At 34.0% G+C, this 21317-nt stretch overlaps 2 protein-coding genes across 13 annotated transcripts in view; both read right to left on the minus strand.

The window, feature by feature from the left end:
* Positions 1-8: 8 nt before the first annotated feature.
* Positions 9-4932, minus strand: LOC138183402 (E3 ubiquitin-protein ligase RNF123). 2 transcript variants are annotated; one of them, XM_069120265.1, is made up of 11 exons: positions 4779-4932; positions 4376-4515; positions 3970-4292; positions 2933-3901; positions 2735-2862; positions 2534-2637; positions 1398-2464; positions 995-1323; positions 756-921; positions 532-678; positions 9-457 (listed from the first exon to the last, which is right to left on the minus strand). In XM_069120265.1, exons 2-11 carry the CDS (start codon positions 4471-4473, stop codon positions 147-149), a joined length of 3642 nt encoding a protein of 1213 aa, XP_068976366.1. In that variant the 5' UTR covers positions 4474-4515; positions 4779-4932; the 3' UTR covers positions 9-146. The 2 variants fall into 2 exon arrangements, with proteins under 2 accessions (XP_068976366.1, XP_068976365.1); XM_069120264.1 differs by lacking the exon at positions 4779-4932 and adding an exon at positions 4599-4772.
* A 541-nt stretch (positions 4933-5473) lies between these two features.
* LOC138183609 (SLIT-ROBO Rho GTPase-activating protein 1) overlaps positions 5474-21317 on the minus strand; it is a 43847-nt gene continuing 28003 nt past the window's right edge. For 8 of the 11 annotated variants that reach the window (XM_069120795.1, XM_069120798.1, XM_069120797.1 and 5 more), the window contains 13 exons: positions 16998-17181; positions 16194-16359; positions 15374-15598; positions 14740-14868; positions 13633-13863; positions 13014-13289; positions 12169-12764; positions 11755-11976; positions 11597-11667; positions 11334-11514; positions 10175-10448; positions 9145-9216; positions 5474-8201 (listed from right to left, as the gene is read on the minus strand). In XM_069120795.1, the coding sequence (XP_068976896.1) occupies positions 7176-8201; positions 9145-9216; positions 10175-10448; positions 11334-11514; positions 11597-11667; positions 11755-11976; positions 12169-12764; positions 13014-13289; positions 13633-13863; positions 14740-14868; positions 15374-15598; positions 16194-16359; positions 16998-17181 (3653 nt within the window). In that variant the 3' untranslated portion in view covers positions 5474-7175. The remainder of the gene's footprint in view (positions 8202-9144; positions 9217-10174; positions 10449-11333; positions 11515-11596; positions 11668-11754; positions 11977-12168; positions 12765-13013; positions 13290-13632; positions 13864-14739; positions 14869-15373; positions 15599-16193; positions 16360-16997; positions 17182-21317) is intronic. The other 3 variants (XM_069120799.1, XM_069120806.1, XM_069120805.1) reach the window with 3 other exon arrangements.

Below are 21317 nucleotides of genomic sequence, written 5' to 3' on the forward strand. Positions count from 1 at the left end.
GAAAATAATATTAAATAAATAAAATTTTACATAACATTTTATACAATTTGTTTACTTTTCTCCAGAATCTATCATAGCTTTTACAAGAAATTTATTTTTATAATTACTTTCACGATTATGCTATACTGTCAACACGATTTCATGGATTACTTCGAGGATGTAATTTCGTTACTAAAATCGTGTAACACGTTGCTAGAAAGGTCTATGACTTTCTCGATCGTAACTTTGCAAAAAAAGCATGATCTACTGTTTAAGAGATGTCGGTCGATACAAATACGACATGTTTGGTGATTACAAGGTTTAAAAGTTACTGCTATAGGTTGTGCATAGCATATTGTGCAAATATCACCATTATCGCTTGAAATTTTTGAGTTTGGTAAAATAGCACGACACTCGTCTAAATATTCTATCATACCTTTCACTTTTTCAATTTCTTCTTCCGTTACGTCATTTTTATCTACAAAAATTTAATTTAGAAAAAGTTATGTGCTAATTTTTTATATATCATACTATATATTTATTTATACTTACAATTTGAAAAAGAAAATCTTTTTATATTTCTTCCTTGCTTATCTTCAACTTTTAAATCTCCTAGCAAGAAATAAAGAGTGCTCATTTGAAAACTCGGCTCTATCAATAGGGTTTGAGTAATCCTTGGTACTTCTGCTATGGGTTTTGCTAACAAAATTCATATTTTTCTTACGCTGAATTCTGTCTATATACCTTCTTTACTTGTAATTAAAAATGATACTTACATTTAGAGTTGATTATATCATCATTCAGTAATGCCAACAAAATACCTGTAACTGCTGCTAGTATTGGGTAGTGGTCCACCGACTCTAAATCTGGGATTTCCAATAACACAACATGTTGGAAGCAACTAGTTTGTGAGCTAATTCTATTTAAAATTTGACAAAGTAACTAAAAATAATAATGTAATGATAATTATATGTTAAGTAAAGTATAAAGACATTAATAACATAGAAACATGTACTTGGCACAATCTAAACAACAGATTTTCACTGAAAGACTGTGGTGAATTATTGAAGATATCCGGAACCACAGTGATGATCATTTCCAAAACTCTCAATAGCGAAATCGTTAAGTCGAAACATGTGGCGCAAATTTTTAGCTGTCTAGATTCAATGAAGACTCTTTCGGGCCTGGATGAAACATTGTGAATCTCTTGAACCATTCCAATAAACTCGGAGAAAGTCCAATTCAGCAAATTCAGTAAAGAATTTAAGAACGCTGTTGTGTCTTGAAGATTTTTCAATAATACATCCCTTACGTGGCCTTGGTACACAATGGACGGACATGGCTCTAAAGAACGGAGACTAGTAAGCTCGTTGATTGTCCAATTTTTAAGGCATTTACTGAAAACAAAAATTACGTACTTCTAGGTTGAGAAATTGATTCTTGTTGATATGATTTTGGTCCGACTCTTTTCAAAAGATGTGGGCTTCTTTCATATCGAAAGGCAAAGCCATTACCTTGCCAAAATCTGACTAAAATCCAATTTGACTCGGCCCATGCTCTGTTTTCGTATGATTTCAATAAGTTCGTGACAAGTTTTATTCGACTCTCTTCTGGTACACTTTCCATAGCTTCTAATGTAAGTGGATTGAACACGAATCCAGCTAGCGTCAAAAGTAACGTACTCTTAGAATCTACGTTTACTATGCGAGAGTCCATAAAATGATCACAAAGAAATTTAGCTGTGTTCAAAAACATTTGTTGGTAATCTGGAATTTGTTCAATACGTGCTGTTGGATGCATATGATTTCGTAAACCAACACACAAGTCGGCTAATGCTTCTACGTAAAAGTCCGGGACAAAACTAAACATGTTTCCTTCTAAGCTGGCGTTTGTCAAAGTCAGCGTGATCACTTTTAGGAGCCATGCTAGTTGTGATTGTTTCTCCTTTGAATAAACAGCAGCACGAATCCACGCCATATGTCTTCCCTGTTCTATTAACTTAGCATTGAAAACGTTAATGGATCTGAGTAATTCTTGCTCGATTGACACAGATTCAAGCTTCTCTTTCTGTCTAACTTCTTCTAGTCGTATTTTTATATTTTGACTGGCAGAAATATATTCTAACATGCTATTCCTAAGAAGAGCCGCTTTTGCCAATGGCTTCTTTGCTACTAGATGGTAAAATAAAATAATACTATCGAGTAATTCAAGCAAAGATGTAGTTGGATCTGCAGTGTTCATGGGTAATGATGTTGTATCAAGGATTATTGATCTTCCTTGATCTAGTGAATTCATGTTGTTCACTCGAACAAGTGCCATCCTATATGAATGAGATGTTTCTTGAGTTTGATCCATTGTAACAATTGTTTGGTGTTCAGACCCTAACAGTTGTATTAGTTCACCTCTGTGCATCTTGTTCAAATGAGACACTAATCCACCCAGTCTTTCGATTCTGGAGTAGTCAATCGATCCATCGTAAAATACCCTGTTCATTCCAATTTATAAAAAAAAAAAGATGTTATTAATATTGAAAGTATATTGAATAAAATTTTACCTGGAAGGCACATAAACAGGTGATGTTCCAACTTCGGCATCCCATAAAATTTTGAATGCGATCAGAAGTCGATAAATACAACAAAGAGTAATCGGTGCCGGATTCTGAAGTTATTGATTATTATCTGTAGAAATACTGACCAAAGACATAATGCTAAACAAAATAGTTTAATTATCGAAAGTTTAATAGTTCATTACTTACACTACTTGCTATAGGAACAAAACGCTTAAATTTTCTTAAAAATATAGTTCTTGAAGTTGGTCTTCTTTCATTACCATCAGAATTGTCAAGAAGAATTATTAAAAATTGTACTTGTAATGTTTCTAGTTCTGTAAAATACAAATTATAAATAAAAAATATTAAAAATTATACAACGAAAACGCTTAAAATTGACTATACCAGAGATTGTAGTTTTAATTTGTTGACAAGCTTCTAAGTAACTTTCTTTATTAGCTTCAACTGTTAAATCTACAGGATCTGTTTCCCACCATACATTACTAACTATGTCAATCAGTCCTTTTTTATCTGGTGGTTTAACATTCAAGAAATTTGGAAGCCTTACTTGATCAAAGAGTAAATGTTGCAATAAATACTGACGCGTTGATACATGTTGACAAAGTTTTGTTAGAAGAAGCAAGTTCTTACACTGATCAGAATATTCAACTAAGTAAGATACATGTCTGAATGCAGACAGTAAAAAAACGACAATAGTTTCTAAACATATCCTGAGTTCATGCTCTTCAAGAAATGTCCATAATAAATCTAAACATGTTGACAATAAAGAAGTTTCTGGTTTCGAAAGATGTCTTATAAAAGGAACTACAATATATTCCGTAACATATGGCATTGAAACTAAAGGTCCTATATGTTTTAAAACGCAATTTGAAAGACACATTAAATAGGTCTGTACATTCATATCTTCATTATGTAACTTTTCTTTGTGTATAATTTCTTTGCTTATATCACTCTCTTTGTTCATATTTTGTCTTGTATCTATCTGTTCTGTTATTTTCAAAAACCATTTGAATAAAAGTACAGCTTGATGTATTTCTTGTTTTGGAATTGCTTGTAATGGCTCATATCCTTCTAAAGGATAGTGCATTGGTGTGGATCCAAAATTGGCTGTTAAACCTTCTTTTAGTGCAAGACTTACTGTTGGAAAATATGCAAAACCAGCACCCATTGATATATTTTCAAAAGCTCGTCCAAGACATCTACCATTTCTATAAAAATCAACATTTCCGTTATCTAAGTCTAATGCACATCCAATAATGTCTCCTGTATGCCATGGTTCTCCATATGTAAACGTAGCTGCATTCCATTTTCTAACACGGTTTCCATCATAAGCATATGAATTAATGGTATCTCCTAATAAAGATATATTCTATAAGATAGAGTTAAATTCTTAAATTATATTATTAGAAATATCAACATACCAACACCAGATTCTTGAGTGAACGTACAATTAACTGTACTCCAACCAATTTGCATGAGACCTTTGGTTCCAAGTTGAACTTCGTACATCCATTTTCCTTGATATACTGCTGTATTTGCTCTCATTGTGCTAAAATTACTTCTGCCATTAAGAGTAAGCTTATCAGGAGAAATTGAGAATAATCCTAGACGTGATGTTATGTCAAATCTGACAACATTTGGTCCAATTCTGCCAATTCTTTTGTCTTCTACATTTTTCTCTGGAGCATCTTTTAAAAGAGCACTTTCAATGTACCTATTTGTTGAATCTAAGCTATGAGTTATCCTAAAATGTTAATACATATATTTCAAAAACTATTAACTATGATAAATTAATACATAAATAAATCGATCGAGTAGTAAAAATACCTTGATGATTTTTCACTTTCATTGCTAGATTTTCTATCAGTAGATTCTAAGAATATATCTGACCCAAAAATGTCTTTCACTATTTCATCAATTTCCATGTTTGAAAATATTTATTATGTATCGGCATTGAAACCATTAAACTGGAATACGTTCAAATATGAAATACAAGAATCAACATTGTATTTTCGATAACTTTTCGAAGTTGTAATTATCAAAAACTAACCACATTTTTTTTACCGAAGGGAAAACCGAGAGGGACACATAATATCAAAAAAGAAACAATTGAATCTGATAAAAGTATGAGGACGTGAATGTTAATACTCGATACGTGATTTGTTGAGAAATTTTTTCAAGCTTTGCGTTAATAAACATGCATACGCATGGAATACAATGTCATCTTTACCTTTTCGCGAAGAACATGTATGTAGCTATTTACAAAAGCTGACATTAGCTGATTTATCAGCCGTCCTTATGTATTTAATTATGTATTCTTATTGACCATTAGTCACTTACTCATCAGGTGTAAATACTGCATTTCTCCATTTAAATTTCGCGCGCTCTATAAACATCGATGCACAGGAAATAGTAGTTTTGATACGTTTTTTTACATTTAACAAAGAAAATCTTATGTAAATGTTCATTTAAGTTATTGCATTCAACGTGCAGGATACTTGTAAAAGGTCTGCCAAAAATAAATGATTTATTATCTGTTTTCTCACATTTTTCATTAGTTTTATAAATACTTTTATTTCAAGTTAGCTTTCAATGATCACCTAATGGTTCTTGATTGCACTGGAGCAAGTAACTGGAAAAATTATAATTTTTAGCACGACCAAAAATATTTTTTATCAGGAAAAATAATTCGAGTAATATTAAAAAATTATAGACATGTTAAATTTCTTCCAAAGCGATGCATAAATTTTCTTTAAAATGCAGTTATAATTCAATGTTATCATCAAACTAAAATTCAGGAACTCTTTCCTAATAATAAAAACAAAAGAACAAGCACTAAGAAATTTACTCACCGCAATACCTATAAAAGTTACACAAATTTAGATTTAGGAATATGATTAGGTTTTGTTGCAGAAATGGTCATAATGCAGCCTGCAAGTTTTTTTTATTGAAGTTAATATCAGTAACCGTAACGGAAAAATAGTCAAATTAGGCTCCTGTATCTGTACGATGGGGCAAATTGACATAAATACGTAACAACATTAAATTACACGTTAAATTACACTGAATTCTTATGGGGCTAACAATTCAACATGAGAGTAGTTATACAAAAGAAAACGATTGTAAAAGCGCAACTCTCACTATGTATGAACTATGTATATAAAAACGAACGCACCGTTAAGAAAACTAAAGTTTTAGCTTCGTGTTCGTTCAACAAATATGATACAATCAGAAAAATGGGGAAAGGGGGGAGGCAATAATCCATTGGCTTTGGTATTTTTCTTATTGCGGTGGGTATAATGTGATAATATTTCGTACTAATATTTGATCAGTAACTATAAAGAGTATTATGTTAATCAATCTTAATTGAATTTGCATCACTCGTTACTTTATGGATCACGATTGTTTATAACGCGTCCCATTAGTTTTCCACTCAAAGTATAATTCGTAGAATGCTTGCACAGAGTATCAAGTATACTGTATGCATATTACTTCGATAAACGAGTACAATGATTTTTTTTCGATTTTTTCCTTTTTTTTAAATTGGTTATAGGGAAGAAGGGCATGAATACATCGAGGTGTTACATCGCTTTCTTCTGATTTCGTTGAATTTTTTTTGTCATAGTAGAATTATTGGTACATATCTAGAACTGACGTCGAATTGTTTAAATACTCGTGCATTATTGTACACTTACTATTCTCGAATATATCGAACATCATTGTCGTTATAATTCTTATTAAAGACGTCCGTGACATGTTACTAATGTTTAATGATAATAATAATAATATTAATAATAATATTAATAATAATAATAATAATATTAATAATAATAATAATAATAATAATAATAATAATAATAATAATAGCTCGGGATTTACATCCCGAAATCATCTCACTCATTCTTCTTAAGAAACTAATTTCTAAAAAAGGTTCTAGTTCTTCTTTTCTTGTTGTGTTTAAAACTCATACTTACTCGCGTGCGTTTTTAAAGGAACATCAAATACGTTTGTTGCAAACATTATACTGATAACACATTGAGAAGAAATATTCTTTGCAATAAATTACAAATCGTCCAACGTACAAAATCATCTGGCTTTTTTCGTTTTCGCTCTCTCGTTCGCGCTTTCTCGCTCTCATTCTCTCGCTCTATCGACGAAAAACTACTTAATCTCGAAATTATATTCTTTTTTTTGTTTTTTCTTTTTCGATGTATTTTTCTCGCTCACACATTTCTCGCATCGTTTTTCAATCATCGCTCGATGACTAGAAACATCGTTTCGCGGGTCATTTGGTAAAAAAATTATGCGAAAATGGAAAATAGTCGTAGAAAAAATAAACTCGGCCCGAGGACAGCATCAGACCTTTTATACGCAACGTTCACTAGCTGAAACTAAACTCACGTGACCCGTTCCATATCAAGGAACGATGCTGTCCGGCTTTCCTTTCTTTTTTTGGGTACTGTAACTAACACACTTCGTGTCCTTGCGATTTGGGCGGAGTAACTGGTCAATGGAAAGTCAGTGGCAAATCTACGCGTCTGGAAATCTTACTCAAACACGCATGGGTTGCTGAAAATAAATATTTCCTCGCTGCTAAAAACTTTTCTGTAATACCCTGGGTTAGCAATTAATTGGTTTGTTCCGCGCTCTGCGCTTGCTTCTCGATTTTCCTTGCGAGCTCAGGGCTCATGTGCGGATGTGGGAATGGTAACACCGGTTTTCTGAGAATCGTTGGCTTCACTTTTATCTGCGGCTTGAACGAGGACACCTGGCTGCCACCTGTTAGGTGCATATCTGCAAATTTCGCCACTATCTTCGGTGTCGAACGTGGTGGAAGAGGTGATCTCAAAGGCATTGAATCCGAGATCTGATTGGAACTTGTCGACCTAACAATTTCCTCAGACTCTTGTTCGGGATCGTGTTCGGTCTCCATACGTTTTAACTTTGACGCGTCAGGATTCGACTTGGTATTTTTCTTTAGAGTGCATTGGTTCTGTTTAGCGAATCGTTCTGCAGCTGTGCTCATGTCAGGGGACTCAGGACCGCCCGTTGGCGATGTGGCCGCTTCAGCACGAGATGGCTGAGTTGGCGTCTCTTCGTCAGAGCTGCTTAGACTGCTCGACGAAGCAGACTTTTTACTCGCATCCTGTGCCGATAAAGGCAGATCCATTACCAAATCCGGTGTATGTTTCTGACGCATTTCACGGAATTCTTGGGAGGCACGGAAAATTTTATGATTAGGAGGCGCAGGCGGGTTTAATTGCGTTTGCGACGTCGCTCGTCTTTGCCAAAGCTCTCGATTCGCAGAAAACGTTGGCTGTTCCTGAGGTTCTTCATCTTGAGAGATAGTATTGCTTGTTTGAAGAGAATTCGCAGTCTGCTGCACAGTATCACCCATGCTTTGGGATTTCCAGTGTTGTTTTCTACTTGTTCCACGCTTTGATCCGCCGTCTAGGCTCATCAAGGAAATACGTTCTGCTTCTTCGCTAGTATCTTCGTTGCGTTGTTGTAACGACTCGCTGAAATCTGATATCTTCTCGTTCTCACCATTATTACTAATAATGACTGGCGTTGTGTCTGCACGATGATCAGAAACGAAGATATGCTTCTCTTTTTCTGGTGTCGATACCTTTGCTACTCGAGATGCACATTCCTGAAAATAGTTGAACAATGTGAAACTATTGTAGATTGTAATATAAACGTTTAAAGAAGCATTTATGGTGAAATGTTTTGTTACGTAGTGAATGGGAAACTAGTGACGCTCTCCAAATTACCAACCACGTTTGTTGCAATGAAATGTAAATTATTTTCTGTGTTGTTATTGCGTATGTAGTGCCCTGGAATTTTGTTACAAATTGTTATTTTTACAATTTATGTTTATTATATTATAAATAGCTATGGTAAGAACCTACTACTTTTTAATTGAACAAAATATGTTTAAAAAGAATCATTGAACTAAATCCCAAATAGATAATAAGTATAACACAGAAAATTTTTCATTCTCTAAAATAAATGATATATATTATAAAAAGAAGAGAAAAGATAAAATTATAATACAGTAAATAATAATGAGAGATATATTCTAATTTAGATGATTATTTTTTAGCGCATTTTATAAAATAATCTTGAAAATGGTTCAATTTAATTTTAGTGACTTCCACAATTTTTTAATGTAGATAATACCTACATGTTTATTTTATATTTGTACAGAAATATAAGTCAATTAAAAGTTGAAATCAAATTTTTGAATCTTCTAATTTAGAATATCTCATAAATTGATCAGAAGTAATTTGCAGGTCTTAGATGCATGTGTACAAGAATATGAAGGTATAATATTTATATAAATGATTAAAGTGGATATCTGCATGCATTAATACGGGAAGAAGGAAATGAATAAACACAAGTGCATAAGAACAATATTCATACCAAGATAGAATTAAAAACTGCTCGTAAAACTGGCAATGAGTAGGATGAATACAAGCAGGTAAACATGTAAACGTGACAACAGCCTTGCACTGATACCTATCTGTCTAGAGATGCCAACGACGAAGTTAATTATTAACTGATCTGGGTGGGTGAGACACTTATTTACTCACCTCAAGCCAAAAGAATATCCGCTGGAGAAGTAGGCTCTGCGAGTAGCATTCCATTTTGGTTTCATCTATAGACTGAAATTGTTTTACAGAATGCTAGGATTCACAAACCAACTGAACTGTTAAACAGAGGCACTCCTTCAACGAAACGAAAAACACAAATGACAGAACCACACGACACTTGGCAGCAGTTTTATCGAACAGTTTTTAGTCCGTTTCGCCCACTACCTATGTATGTGAAACTTTTCTTGTCAACTAAAAGCTGACTAAACGTATATCTGGAAAAACCATCCCAACTATTAACATCGAAAGTCGTAATCAGTACAAAAAATGAAAAAAAAGTACATGACGCAAGACAACAAAAAGGATACAGGCGACACAAGACAAAGAGACCAAGGCACATGCAGCAACAAACATGTATATATTTCTATTTTATTTACAAATATATCATACAAATGATTACAGCTAATTGAAATAGTACTATTTCGAAGTAAATTAAACTTAACAATAGCCTTAGGTTCATGTTTCCTATCTTATGAACTTACTATAGTGTGAGAGAAAATCTTCGAATCTTAAAAGATCACAGATTATGAACCCAATGAAATCTATCATAAAAAATCCAGCGACCCTTCTAAAGTATAAAAGAAAACAATAACGATACTGGTTCTTATAAAATTTCCATTATATTACCACAAAATTTCCGAATTAATGTGGTTATTTATAATCTTATATCCATTTGAACAAACAAGAAACTTTGTAACAGATTTATGGTCCCACGACATAAAGCGATGCTGCTTTTCTATTAGATGTGTGTGGTGTACAGGCAACAAGTCTGCGTCTTTAAAATGTGCATTCCAATCTTTCGCTGCTACTGCACTTAAGAAAGACGAATTACAGCACAATAGCCATGCACTTGTGCTTAAAAGTTCAAAAATCTTCCGAGTGCGTCGCAGAAAATGTACAAGCAGACGAATGTATGAAAAGAAAAAAAATCGAACAAGATATATTAATACTAAACGGTAGTTTCCAGTACCTCTCGACTGATGATTGGTTGTGCTGAGATGCAAGGGGCATTTGTCACGACTGCTGGAATAACACCACTGTTACTGCTATTGTCTGTTGTGATTATATTTGCGGTTGACTGCACGTCGGACGTAGTGCTAGAGGGCCAAGTAGTCGGATTTCCAGACGGTCCCATCAACGGCGAATTGTTACTTGAAAGAACACTATCGGCAGAGCTTGAAGTCCTTCTTCGCATTGATTCTTCACTAGACGACTTCAGGAGTTCCTTTTCACGTTCTTCGTCCCTGAACAAAAGATACAAGTATTTTTATAAAATGAAGTTACGTAAGGAAATAGGCAAGCAGAGCTGCATGACAAGCATTCCTGGATCTATAAAGAAACTTTTTGAGTCTGGAAGAATTATACAATGAATTATAATAAATTTCAACGTAGGTTTAACAAAACCTAAATCTTACAACAAGAATGTTAGAAAAATCCCTCTGCAATATGTATATTGCTGTCGTGGAGATTACCAACAGCTTAATGTCATAAAAATGATGTTAATTATCAAATGCATCATTGAGCATCTAAATAATATTATTTGTTTTGTAAAGCATATGTTATAATATATATGGATATTGCGTTAAAACAAGCGAAATTATTCCAATCGTGTATGGTCAATTTAACAAACACTAAATATGTTAATGAGCATTTAGTTTTACGTCTCTACCTACCGCTCAAGGAATTCGTAAACGTTTGTGAACCATTTACGTGGCCGGTGGATATAAGACTTTATACTGAATAATCATGCGAAAACGAAAAGGATTTGAAAGCAGTGGAATTAATCAAGTCTCCGTGCTTTCTTACTCCATATTTAATTCTTTCCATAAGAAGTCATATATCCCATTTTAAAAGAATAATATTTCCATAAACAATAATCATATGACAAGTCAGATATTCACATGGAAAGAACTAAAAAGGAAAGAAGATACATTCATCAAAAGAAAATTATATTGAGGAAACATTTCTAACAGCGAAATCTATAAAGAAGCTTTTCCTTTTATCTTAAAAAGCAAGCATATGTAATCCAAATTTCGTTCCCTTTGGAAATGCTAAATTCAGCCACTAGGTTCAACAGAAGACATTCTCGAAGGAAGTAATTCACCACTGCGTGATTAAGTCGCACTTACTTTATCTTGATCATAATATATTTATCGGGAATAAGCCCCTCTCTACCGGCCAAGGCACCTCGCCACCAGTCATTACTGACTTGTGTGTATAGAGTCAAGGTATCTCCCTTTTTGAAGCTTAACTCTCTTTCGGACCTTGCATTGAAATCGAATTGCGCTGTGGCTTCGAGGTTTTCCGATTCTGGGAATACACAAAACGAACGTAGATCGCGCTGTTGGATTCCGAACAACTACACAACTATTACATATCTGGTTTCACTCACCATCCTCAGATGGATACACTTCGGAGTCCATGTCTTCCTGGACCTGGTCCGTCGGCGAATCTCCCACGTCTCTGCATTTATTTTCATGAAAAATCATAAATTGGTAAATTATGGATAAAATATTCTGTCAGTATAAGATAAGATTATTATATACTTACACGTCGTCAGGTTCTCTACTGATGTACTTTTCGTATTGAGTACCTCCAATATCTTCTGGAAATATTTCTTCACAGAACGTGATAATGTTCTTGATGAGTTCGTTCACTTGATTCTGGTATTGTACTTGGTCCTTGTCTTCTGGAACAGGTACCAAGGTGGGGCCGAAGCAAATTGCTAAGTTGTAGGGATCCATCATGTTTTCATCCGAAAATTCTGAGAGGCTGTTAGTAAATAAAGAAAAATTTTGAATAAAATTTAAAGGGATTTCTCAGTGGTTATCTTTTTAATCTTCTTCAAGCAAACACGTAAAAGATATTAGAGGCTATAAAAAGCAGTTTTTTTTTCTTTAAATTCTAACATGAAAATTCTTGCTATAAATTTTACTTAACTGGTAATTGATATAATGTACTTACTGATTAAGAAAAGCGAACAAATACCGCATCACTATGACAACTGGTCTTGGAAGACTGGAAATCAGTTCCTTCATCTTGTTAACAAACTCTTGCTTCGATTCAAGTTGTGCTAATTCCATTAAATGTTCGAAGTAAATAATAGGAAACAGTGGTTCCCTTAGTTCTCTCAAATAGAGCTTCAACACACCGGCTACGCTGTTAATGTCGGACGCATCAGTGACGTCGGCCAATGGATCTTCTCCCCTTTCGAACCATTCCCGGAAATTGTTAATTTCTACCTGGGAGCCTGAGACTCGGAAAATACCTTGATGATGAAGACCATATAGATTGATCACTCTAATGCAACTTTTCATGATTAAAGGTATCTCTTGATTAGTGCTTTCCAAATATTCTTCCAATGAGCCACCGAATAACTTTGGTTGGCCGTTCATCTGCAATCTACCGATTCGTTTTCTCCGAGCTTGTTTTTGCTTCGTTGTTGATATCGATGGATTCGGGCTAGCAGTCGAGCCATCTAACAGGCTTTGTCGAATGTATTCTTGTTTTGCGTCTAACCTAGCTATTCTTGATGTTCCAAGAAGGTATTCCCTGAATTTCTGTAAAAATGTTTCAAACTAGTATTACTAACAATAAGTTTGGTAATAGCTAGTTAAATAACAAAAAATTAATATTCTATATACTCTATTTATTCTATTAATCCCTAATAGCCATTCTATAAAAAAGGCCTTTATTACCCTAAGGATTTTCCTTATTCCCAAATTTATTATATTCAATATAATTAACCCCACACTCCATTTAATTTTCCATTATCTGATTAAGTAATTATTTTAATCAGTCGAACTTACCGTGAGGTAGAATTCTTCAGTTTCCTGTCTATCTGCCCTGAGCTTAATTTGCACAGTTTCTGGTGGCCTGGAGGTGGGAACAGCATTCTCACCAAAGTATCTGGAACAGTCGTAATCTTTCGCGGTTAACATCTCCAATAGACTAGCTTCTGCTGTCTCCAAGGTTTTCCAAACTTCTTCAGATTCTGTTCTCAAAGATGTCAGTCTTTGTTGCAATTGGGACAATCTTTGTTCCATCTCAGCGTGTAACAATTTTTGCAGTTCCGGTTCTGGGGTCTATGAAAATAAATTGCAAAAGATAAATTAATAATTAAAATATGTTGAAAGTTGAAAGTATCATTTGCACACGTTTTCACTAGTTTTTATGTATATGAAATGTAGGATATATTTCCAAAACTTAATTTTTTACAAAACCTATTTTTTAAAAAATATAAAACGTACCTTTTTTAAAGTTATGTAGAATGTTTCAATACATGAATATAAGAATAAATTTAGAATATAATAATAATTTTATTACTATAATTACATCAAGATTAATCAATTATAAACTTGTTCTCTCATGATCTAAATCGTTCGAACGTGATCAAATGATGATTAAAGAAAAGAAGAATTTTCATACTTCAAGTACCTCGTCCCCTCGTTGACCTTGGAATTCAAACTTCTTAGGTATCATGAAAGCAGAATGATGAGATTCTAAAAACCTCTGTTTATCCGCCCTCGAGTCTAGAGCACCAACACATGCTGCCAATTGTTCAGCACCGGATTGCAGCGAACGTTGCCTACCTTCTTCTGCGCTACAATGCATCAGCAACGCTCTGGCAATGCAATTGTGAAATCCAAAATCCATACACTGAAAAAATACCGAGAATATTCAGTTTTTAGGATATCTATATTTCTTATCCTATATTCATACATATCAGTAAATAAAAAGACGAGAACATTTTCCATGCACATATATGAATTTCTTTTATTATAAAAATATAAAAAAAAATAAATTATTATGAAATAAATAAATATTTCTAGAAAAATTTGCACAAAATTGGAATGGAACTTGAGAGACTGGAAGGACAATGACTAGATCTTTATTAGAACAAGTGAATGCAATTTTTTCAAGGAGATTTATTTATGTACATCTTACTCAACAATCATTTAACAAAGAAACAATTAGGAAAGACGATTAGACCTTTCAGTTGACTAAACCGATTCACTGACCCATTATTGAGTCACGTGTACGGTATCGAGAAGCCCGTTTCGTGCTCTCTTAAGTCATGTTCAAGTTACTGCAATTAGTTCATAGATTGCGTGTCAAATATGCATTCGAGCATTTTCTACATTAAAGCTTTGCATTGTTAAAACAATTAGCGCGGAACGCAGATGTACAGTAGCGAGGTGCATGTAATAAGTTTCCTTTGAGTTGCTAAATATATTTTGTAATAATTGTTGCAACGTTCTACGTTTTATGTTATTGGGTAAAAGTTTTAGATCACTGATCTATATAATTGTATTGATTTTTAATATAATAACAATTTTTCTATTGGTTTGTATTTGAAAATTTTTGTAAATTGACCAGAAGCTATTTTCAAAACTAGTATATCATTAGAAGAGTAGATATAACAAATAAAGTAGCAAGCTCCAAATATTATCTTTGTCTTCCATTCATCAAAATATTATGATTTTTATAGAAGTTATAAGGATTTTGCTCTTTTCTTTGATTATTAAAACTTACATCGATGAGATCTGATAGGTCGTCCACAAAGTACTTGTGTATTGTCGTATTGGATGCCTCCAGACACAAAATGTACTCGTTTCTTGCTTTCAACGCTTTTAGCTTCGCCTCTTGATACTTGACCTTCCTCTGAACAGAATGAAAAGTATACGTGAGTTTAATCAATTTTAATCAATACCGTCCTTTTATCCGTGGTATTCATTTCTGACAATCAAAATCCCCGAAACCTCCAACTTTTTCCGCACCTCTTTAATCCAACAAACTTAGACAATCGCACAATCTACCCTACACAAAATTCCTTTCTAAAACAAGTAATGGTAAGGCGTGAAATTTTGACAGGGGGATGAATGAAACGGTGCTTTATTTATCAAGAGAATACATAGATAGCTGGTGGCCTCGGTTCACGTATATCCTCTATGTAAGAAGAACGTGGCGGAAATTGATACTCGCGCGTCTTGAAGTACACTCGACCTCGCCAGGGTCAGAGAAGCAAATAGAAAGAAAGGTAGAAAGTAAGAAAATAGAGGGAGAGAAAGGGACAGAAAACTGAAGAGAGAATAGAGAGGATCGAGAAACACGGGCGAGTAGCGAGAGCAGCCGGCGGCTTGGCCTTGATTTCACATCGCCAACCCACCTTGTTCACTTCCTTTTCCATGAGCTTGTATTTCTTGCTACGCGCGAGCTTCTCGGGCGGGGCATTCGCCACCTCGAGCTTGCTGCGTTGTTGTTCCGCCACACGAAGCTTCGTTTCCGCTTGCCGTGACCCCGTCTGGTATGTCTGATACGTTTTCATCGTGGTATGCAGCTCGTCCAACACTCGAAGGATCTCCTCGTGCGTCTCGTAGCCTATTTCACGGCACTGAAATCAATCGGATTGGATGACCGTCATTTTTAATGATTCCTCTGATTATGCATATCCGTTCGTTGATATAAGCATCCCCCCAGATCAACGCCAAGTACATATATTCATGGCGGTAGTAAGATTTGTAGATGCGTATGTGTGATATTTTTGATATGAATATTTTACGTTGATTCTAGTTGTTGGATCTAGTTTCTTCGACGAATAGTAAATGATGTATTCCTGATAAAAAGGACATAGTAACATTGAAGCATAAGTGGGCGCACCAATTGTTAGATACTTTTATCAGTCTGGAGGAGCTCCAAAGTGGGATGTCTCGGACTTCAAGTTGCAAATATTATTTATAAATTGATATCTAGAGCTTTTAGTTGAAATACTGTATTAAAATTACATTATAGTAACTATTCTCTATCGCTTTCTAATCTATAGTAAATACTGTATTGATAAAAATTAATGTACAAAAGACCTAAAATACTTCAAACTGTATTTTTCCACGTTCCTCGATCGTAAAATATTATTTATAACATTTCATAATTGCAGACAACAAATCGTAAATGTATTTTGTAAGATTCCAATGGTACTGGCTTATACTCACACGCTTGTATATCCGTTGAACATCTTCCATCACCTGATTGAGACGACCGACGAGATGTGTGCTGTACACTTCTGAAAGAGCCGCATGATCTCTGCTTAAGGACTTGGTCTCGTTGATAAGTTGTTGCCAGCAAGCATAACTCGAGAATAGGGGCCAATGTTCTCGCCTAGGAATTGTTTGCTGTTAGCTTGATCTGCTTACTTCCGACCATTACTACTTTATCACCAATTTACGCATCTATCTATGTACTTTAATAAACTATACTATTCAAAACAATTAAATGATCGTTCCCCGTGTTGTTACTTTGATCTGTGTACCCATTCGTTCTGTTCGTAGACGTTTTGATAACTCATAAAGTCAATTTTTATTATCAGATTGCATTTCTACAGTTTTATATATTTTATATATTTTATAATAAATTTTCTACTTCGAATATTTATATGTTTTTGTATATCATATGCATTGCATACATTTTTGCACCTTCAAATTTTCCATAAGTGCATAAAAATCCGCAATCTATTTATTACAAACTATCTGTCTATCAAACCTGTAGGACTTCTTTACTTCTGTTTGCGTGGTTCGTGAAATGGACGATAATAACACACACTCCTTAATTGTTTTGAACAGTATATTAGTTATGGAGAAAGAACCCAATAGCACTAGATTATTATTCTTTGTTCATTCAGAAACAAATAGTCTCTTAATTTAGCAAAAAAGAAACCAGTACTACGTATATATGTAGATAATGTAATGATAATGTGAGATTGTTAAAAACAAAGTCTAAAGAGAAGATAAGATATGTACTTTTGCTTTTGCTCCTTGTGTCTGAGCTGTATGCTTCTGGCTAACTTGTCGAGGGACTTGCTGTAATCGAGCTCGAGCTCGGCTCTCCTTCGAAAAAAATCCTGAAGCTCCGCCACGATGGCGACTTGGGCCTCCATCCGGATGTCGAGACATCTCAGCTGTTCGTTCAGCTGCAGCCGTATGTCTGAAAACAGGAACACGCCACGAATAAAGACTTTCTGCTGGCTCGTTCGTTTTTCGTTAATCGATCGATCGACCAATCCCGTTTATCGCAACCGCATTTCGTGTTACGAACGTATTTGCTACCTTGAAAGGTCTACATCCAATCGTGCTTTACTTTTTATTTTCCACACACCTGCTGTCGACTCTTCAACTTTATATTTGTCGGAGAAATAGTACATATAAAAGTAATAACAGAACTTTATGTAATTTTATAGTTATTTATACTTTTATCGATTCAAGGGGTTGGTTTGTGGTTTGGTGGATTCAATGTAAAATATACAAAGTAATTCCTTAGTAAAATGAGACCAGATACCTAGAACAACATATTTTTATACAATATGTACTTCCTTTAAAAAAAAATGGTTTTTTCATTTGCTCTTTTTATATCACGATTTCGGAATTACATCGTATGTTATACATATTGCATCCTTGCTATGAGCTTGAAAAATGTATTGTTATAAGGTTATAATTCTCCATTATTTTTGTTTTGTATTAAGAATGAGTATTGAGAAACATTGAGGGATTGCTAAAAGATACTAACAATAAGTAAAAACAGAAATATCACGTACACGTGCATAGATTGTATTCTTTAGTATTACTATTTATCCTTAATTGTAATAGTTGAGGGGGTTTTATTGATGTTCTAATAGGATCGCAAGTGTAATGCGAAGTGACCTTCAAAAAATAATATAAATAAATATCATAAAATAATAAATTTCATATTTGTCTGTTTTGTTGCAATTTCTTAAAGGTCATGTGGTATTAAACTTGTGATTGTATTACCCTAAACATTAAAATTGTAAATTGTTGTAAATATCTGTGTTTTTATAACACTTCCTACGTAGAACGATATCTCAGACAATCTCTTTTAATTTTCATTCAATAATCATTCAATAATTCATTCTGACCTTAAACTTCAATTTACATAAGAATCTACGGATGACTATTTTTTATTTATTCTACAACTAAAGCAAATGAAGAATATTCCAAAGATAAAGTTATAAAAATTGAAAAACGTTATGTCTCTTCAATTTATCGAAGCAAAAAATCAAAGTTGAAGGAGAGAAGAGAAAAAAAAGAATATCATTTTAAAAGCAGCTGAAACTGACAACCTGTTTCGTTCTATGTATCTGATGCAGTTAACGAATAAAACTCTAAAGTCTAGACTACCCCTGGCTGGTTTGCATCTAATCATGGATCAATGAGGGTCATTGTAACGAGTTCATTGAAGAAAAGGCACCCTTCGCAGAGGATTAAACGATCCTTTATGTGACTTTCTGAGAAACGAATGATACGAACAGTCGAATAAAAAACGGGGCGTAAAAGCTATAGTTGTTAAGAGTGGAGGACTTCTAAGAATAAACGATATAAATGATAAAATTATAAAATACAATTTTTTCTAGTAAAGAAATATGTAAATTCTATGTGTGACAAAGTAAAAAAGTTATAAGAAAAAGCTTTTACGATAATTTAATGTTGACTAGGCAGCAATGTATAAGTAAATAAAATCAGGTAATACAAGAATTTATTTCGTCATTTATCTGTAAACATGGTAAACCATGGTAAACTAGAACGGAAATTAGTAATAAAATATATCATTTGCTATTCAAATTCCTTAAATATGGATATTTTAAAATATAAAGAACAATTTTTTAAAAAAGGGATAAAAAGTTCTAGGAGATATTCGAGAAACTTTTTAACGTTTTTAGAAACTTGTACGAAGAAACTTGATAGCTGAGGGCATCGGGGAAGTACCATGTGGTGTCGAGTATTTCTGAGAAAGCAAGAAAAAGGAGTAAAAAAAGAAGGAAGCTGTCCATCGTTGATCTTAGGTCATCCCATATGAACTTGCTTAACTTTTTCCACTCGATTCGAGCGTAGGGCGTATCGATTTTCCGTACTTCCGCGATGTGATTCATTCCCCAAGTGGCCACGAGATTTTCGACCCCGTCGCACAGGGGCTGAAACGCATGAATCGACCTGCCTACGCCCCTAAGAAGGTAAATAAACGCATTTCGTTGCCAATATATCGGGTGATTTAAAGTAAAGGTAACATGTGATTTTAGACACTTAAATTCATCGATGACATAAAATGTCCTTTCAAACATTAAAAATTCACATGACTTGATTTATGAATTGAACAAGGTTTCCACCTGTTAACTAGGTCACTTCTTAATCGGACTCTTCTATAATCAATATAAATGACTACAAATAAATTCATTTCTGTTACGTCAATCTCAGTTCGTGCAGATGGTGCAACTCATCATTCGGATTGCCAATCTCTTGGACATAATATTTTCTTTATTTAGAAATTCCCTATCTCTTCGTGATTTATTTTATTCCTGTAATATATATAATGGAATCGACATGTTTTTAAATATGATATAATTTATTTTTAACAGAAATGAAACGAGTCGTATGAAAAAAAGAGATAAGGAAATTCTGAATAAAGAAAGTATTATGTTCAAGAGATTGGCAACACGAACGACGAGTTACACCATTCTTGCCACGTGCAGCCAAATCTCCATGTGACACCGTGCATTCCAAATCTTCACGAGAGTTCCCCGAATCACTCTTCGCTCGTAACCGATACTCTGGCAAAAACATTCTCTCGGTCTCAATCATAGTCCCTGGCTGCTAGAATTATACAACCGAGCGCTAGAATTTCAATAATACGTTTATAAAAAAGAATAAACAAATAAATGCAAAATGTACGAATAAATGTGCGTTCGTTGAACATATTTATAATGATAATTATACTCTAAAAATTGTTTTGAAATGATGATGTTAATAATTCACAGTCAAACTTAATTTAATCCGTAACTATTGGCATCGTTGATTCGCATAACAGTTTGGGGTTCGTTTAGTTTCAGAGAAGTCTTTCAATTTCAGCGTATGTCCTTTTAATTTGCATTTTATGGTAAAAACGATAAATAAGTAACAGGATGTCTCACGTAACTAGGGCAGGCTAATGTATTTTTAAAATAGAGACGGACAGAAATGTCATAAGGCAACATGAAATGGCATAGAATAAAGGGTATTCTGGTGTTAATTTCATGTATTTTCATCCATTCGTACATTCAAACAACGCAATTGCATCTTTTTTGTTAATACATGACATTTATTCTATATCATTTCATTTTGCCCTACACCATTTCTCTCCATTTCTAAGCATTTTAAGGTTACATCGTCCTATCTACATGAAACACTCCTCTTTACATCGCATAAAACATGGGATACAGATTGAAATACATTTGTAATGAAATACATGTTTATAAGTATAAAATGGGACTTGGATAGAAAATTGTTCTACCTGATATGTATTGCAAAGATTACTATCACTGTAACTATTTTCTATATTTTTACGTATTATATACATTCTGCACATTTTTGCATCTTCCATAAACACATAAAAATCCACGATCTATTTATAATGTTTCTATTTACTTGAAATGAAAGAATATTTTCCCCAACATAAATATTACCAGACAATATTATAAAAAATAAAAGAGGACATATACCAAACTTTAAATCACCCTGTATATCACGGTGCTCATCGATCAGAAACCTCGAAGGGGGAGTAACCGGAGGATGGCGATGAGCGCGTGGCAATTTCCTTTCAGAAACTGTCGGCTCACCCGTTTCCCAACGCATCGTCAAAATATCGACATTTCTACGATAAATTATTTCTACGTTAATAATAGCCGGCGCACTCTTTTATGCTCCACATGGTTATCGAATATTACGTAATCGACCTTAATAATAATAATAACCCGCACGGCGTTACCCGTTCGATTAATGCGTATCGAGTTAACAGTTCTAACGAGCTCCGTCCTGCGTGGATCACCGGTGACCCACGGGCAACTTTTAGCTTCTTTCTCTTCTTCCCTCTTTTCTTTTTCTTTTTTGATGCATACACTAGCGCCGATATATTTTCCTTTTTTTAAACACGTTTGAAGAATGAAACAGGTCGTCGTAACGGATATAAAATTAACTTGTTCTATAACGATAACCGATTAACTCTCTGCAAGTGACATGGAAGTTACATGCTCGTCTATCTTTATTTTTTAACCTTTTATCTGTTGGAGATAGGTACAG

The sequence above is a fragment of the Bombus flavifrons genome, chromosome 9 (assembly GCF_040668555.2).
Source record: "Bombus flavifrons isolate JBK064 chromosome 9, iyBomFlav1_principal, whole genome shotgun sequence".
NCBI classification, from domain to species: Eukaryota; Metazoa; Arthropoda; class Insecta; order Hymenoptera; family Apidae; genus Bombus; species Bombus flavifrons.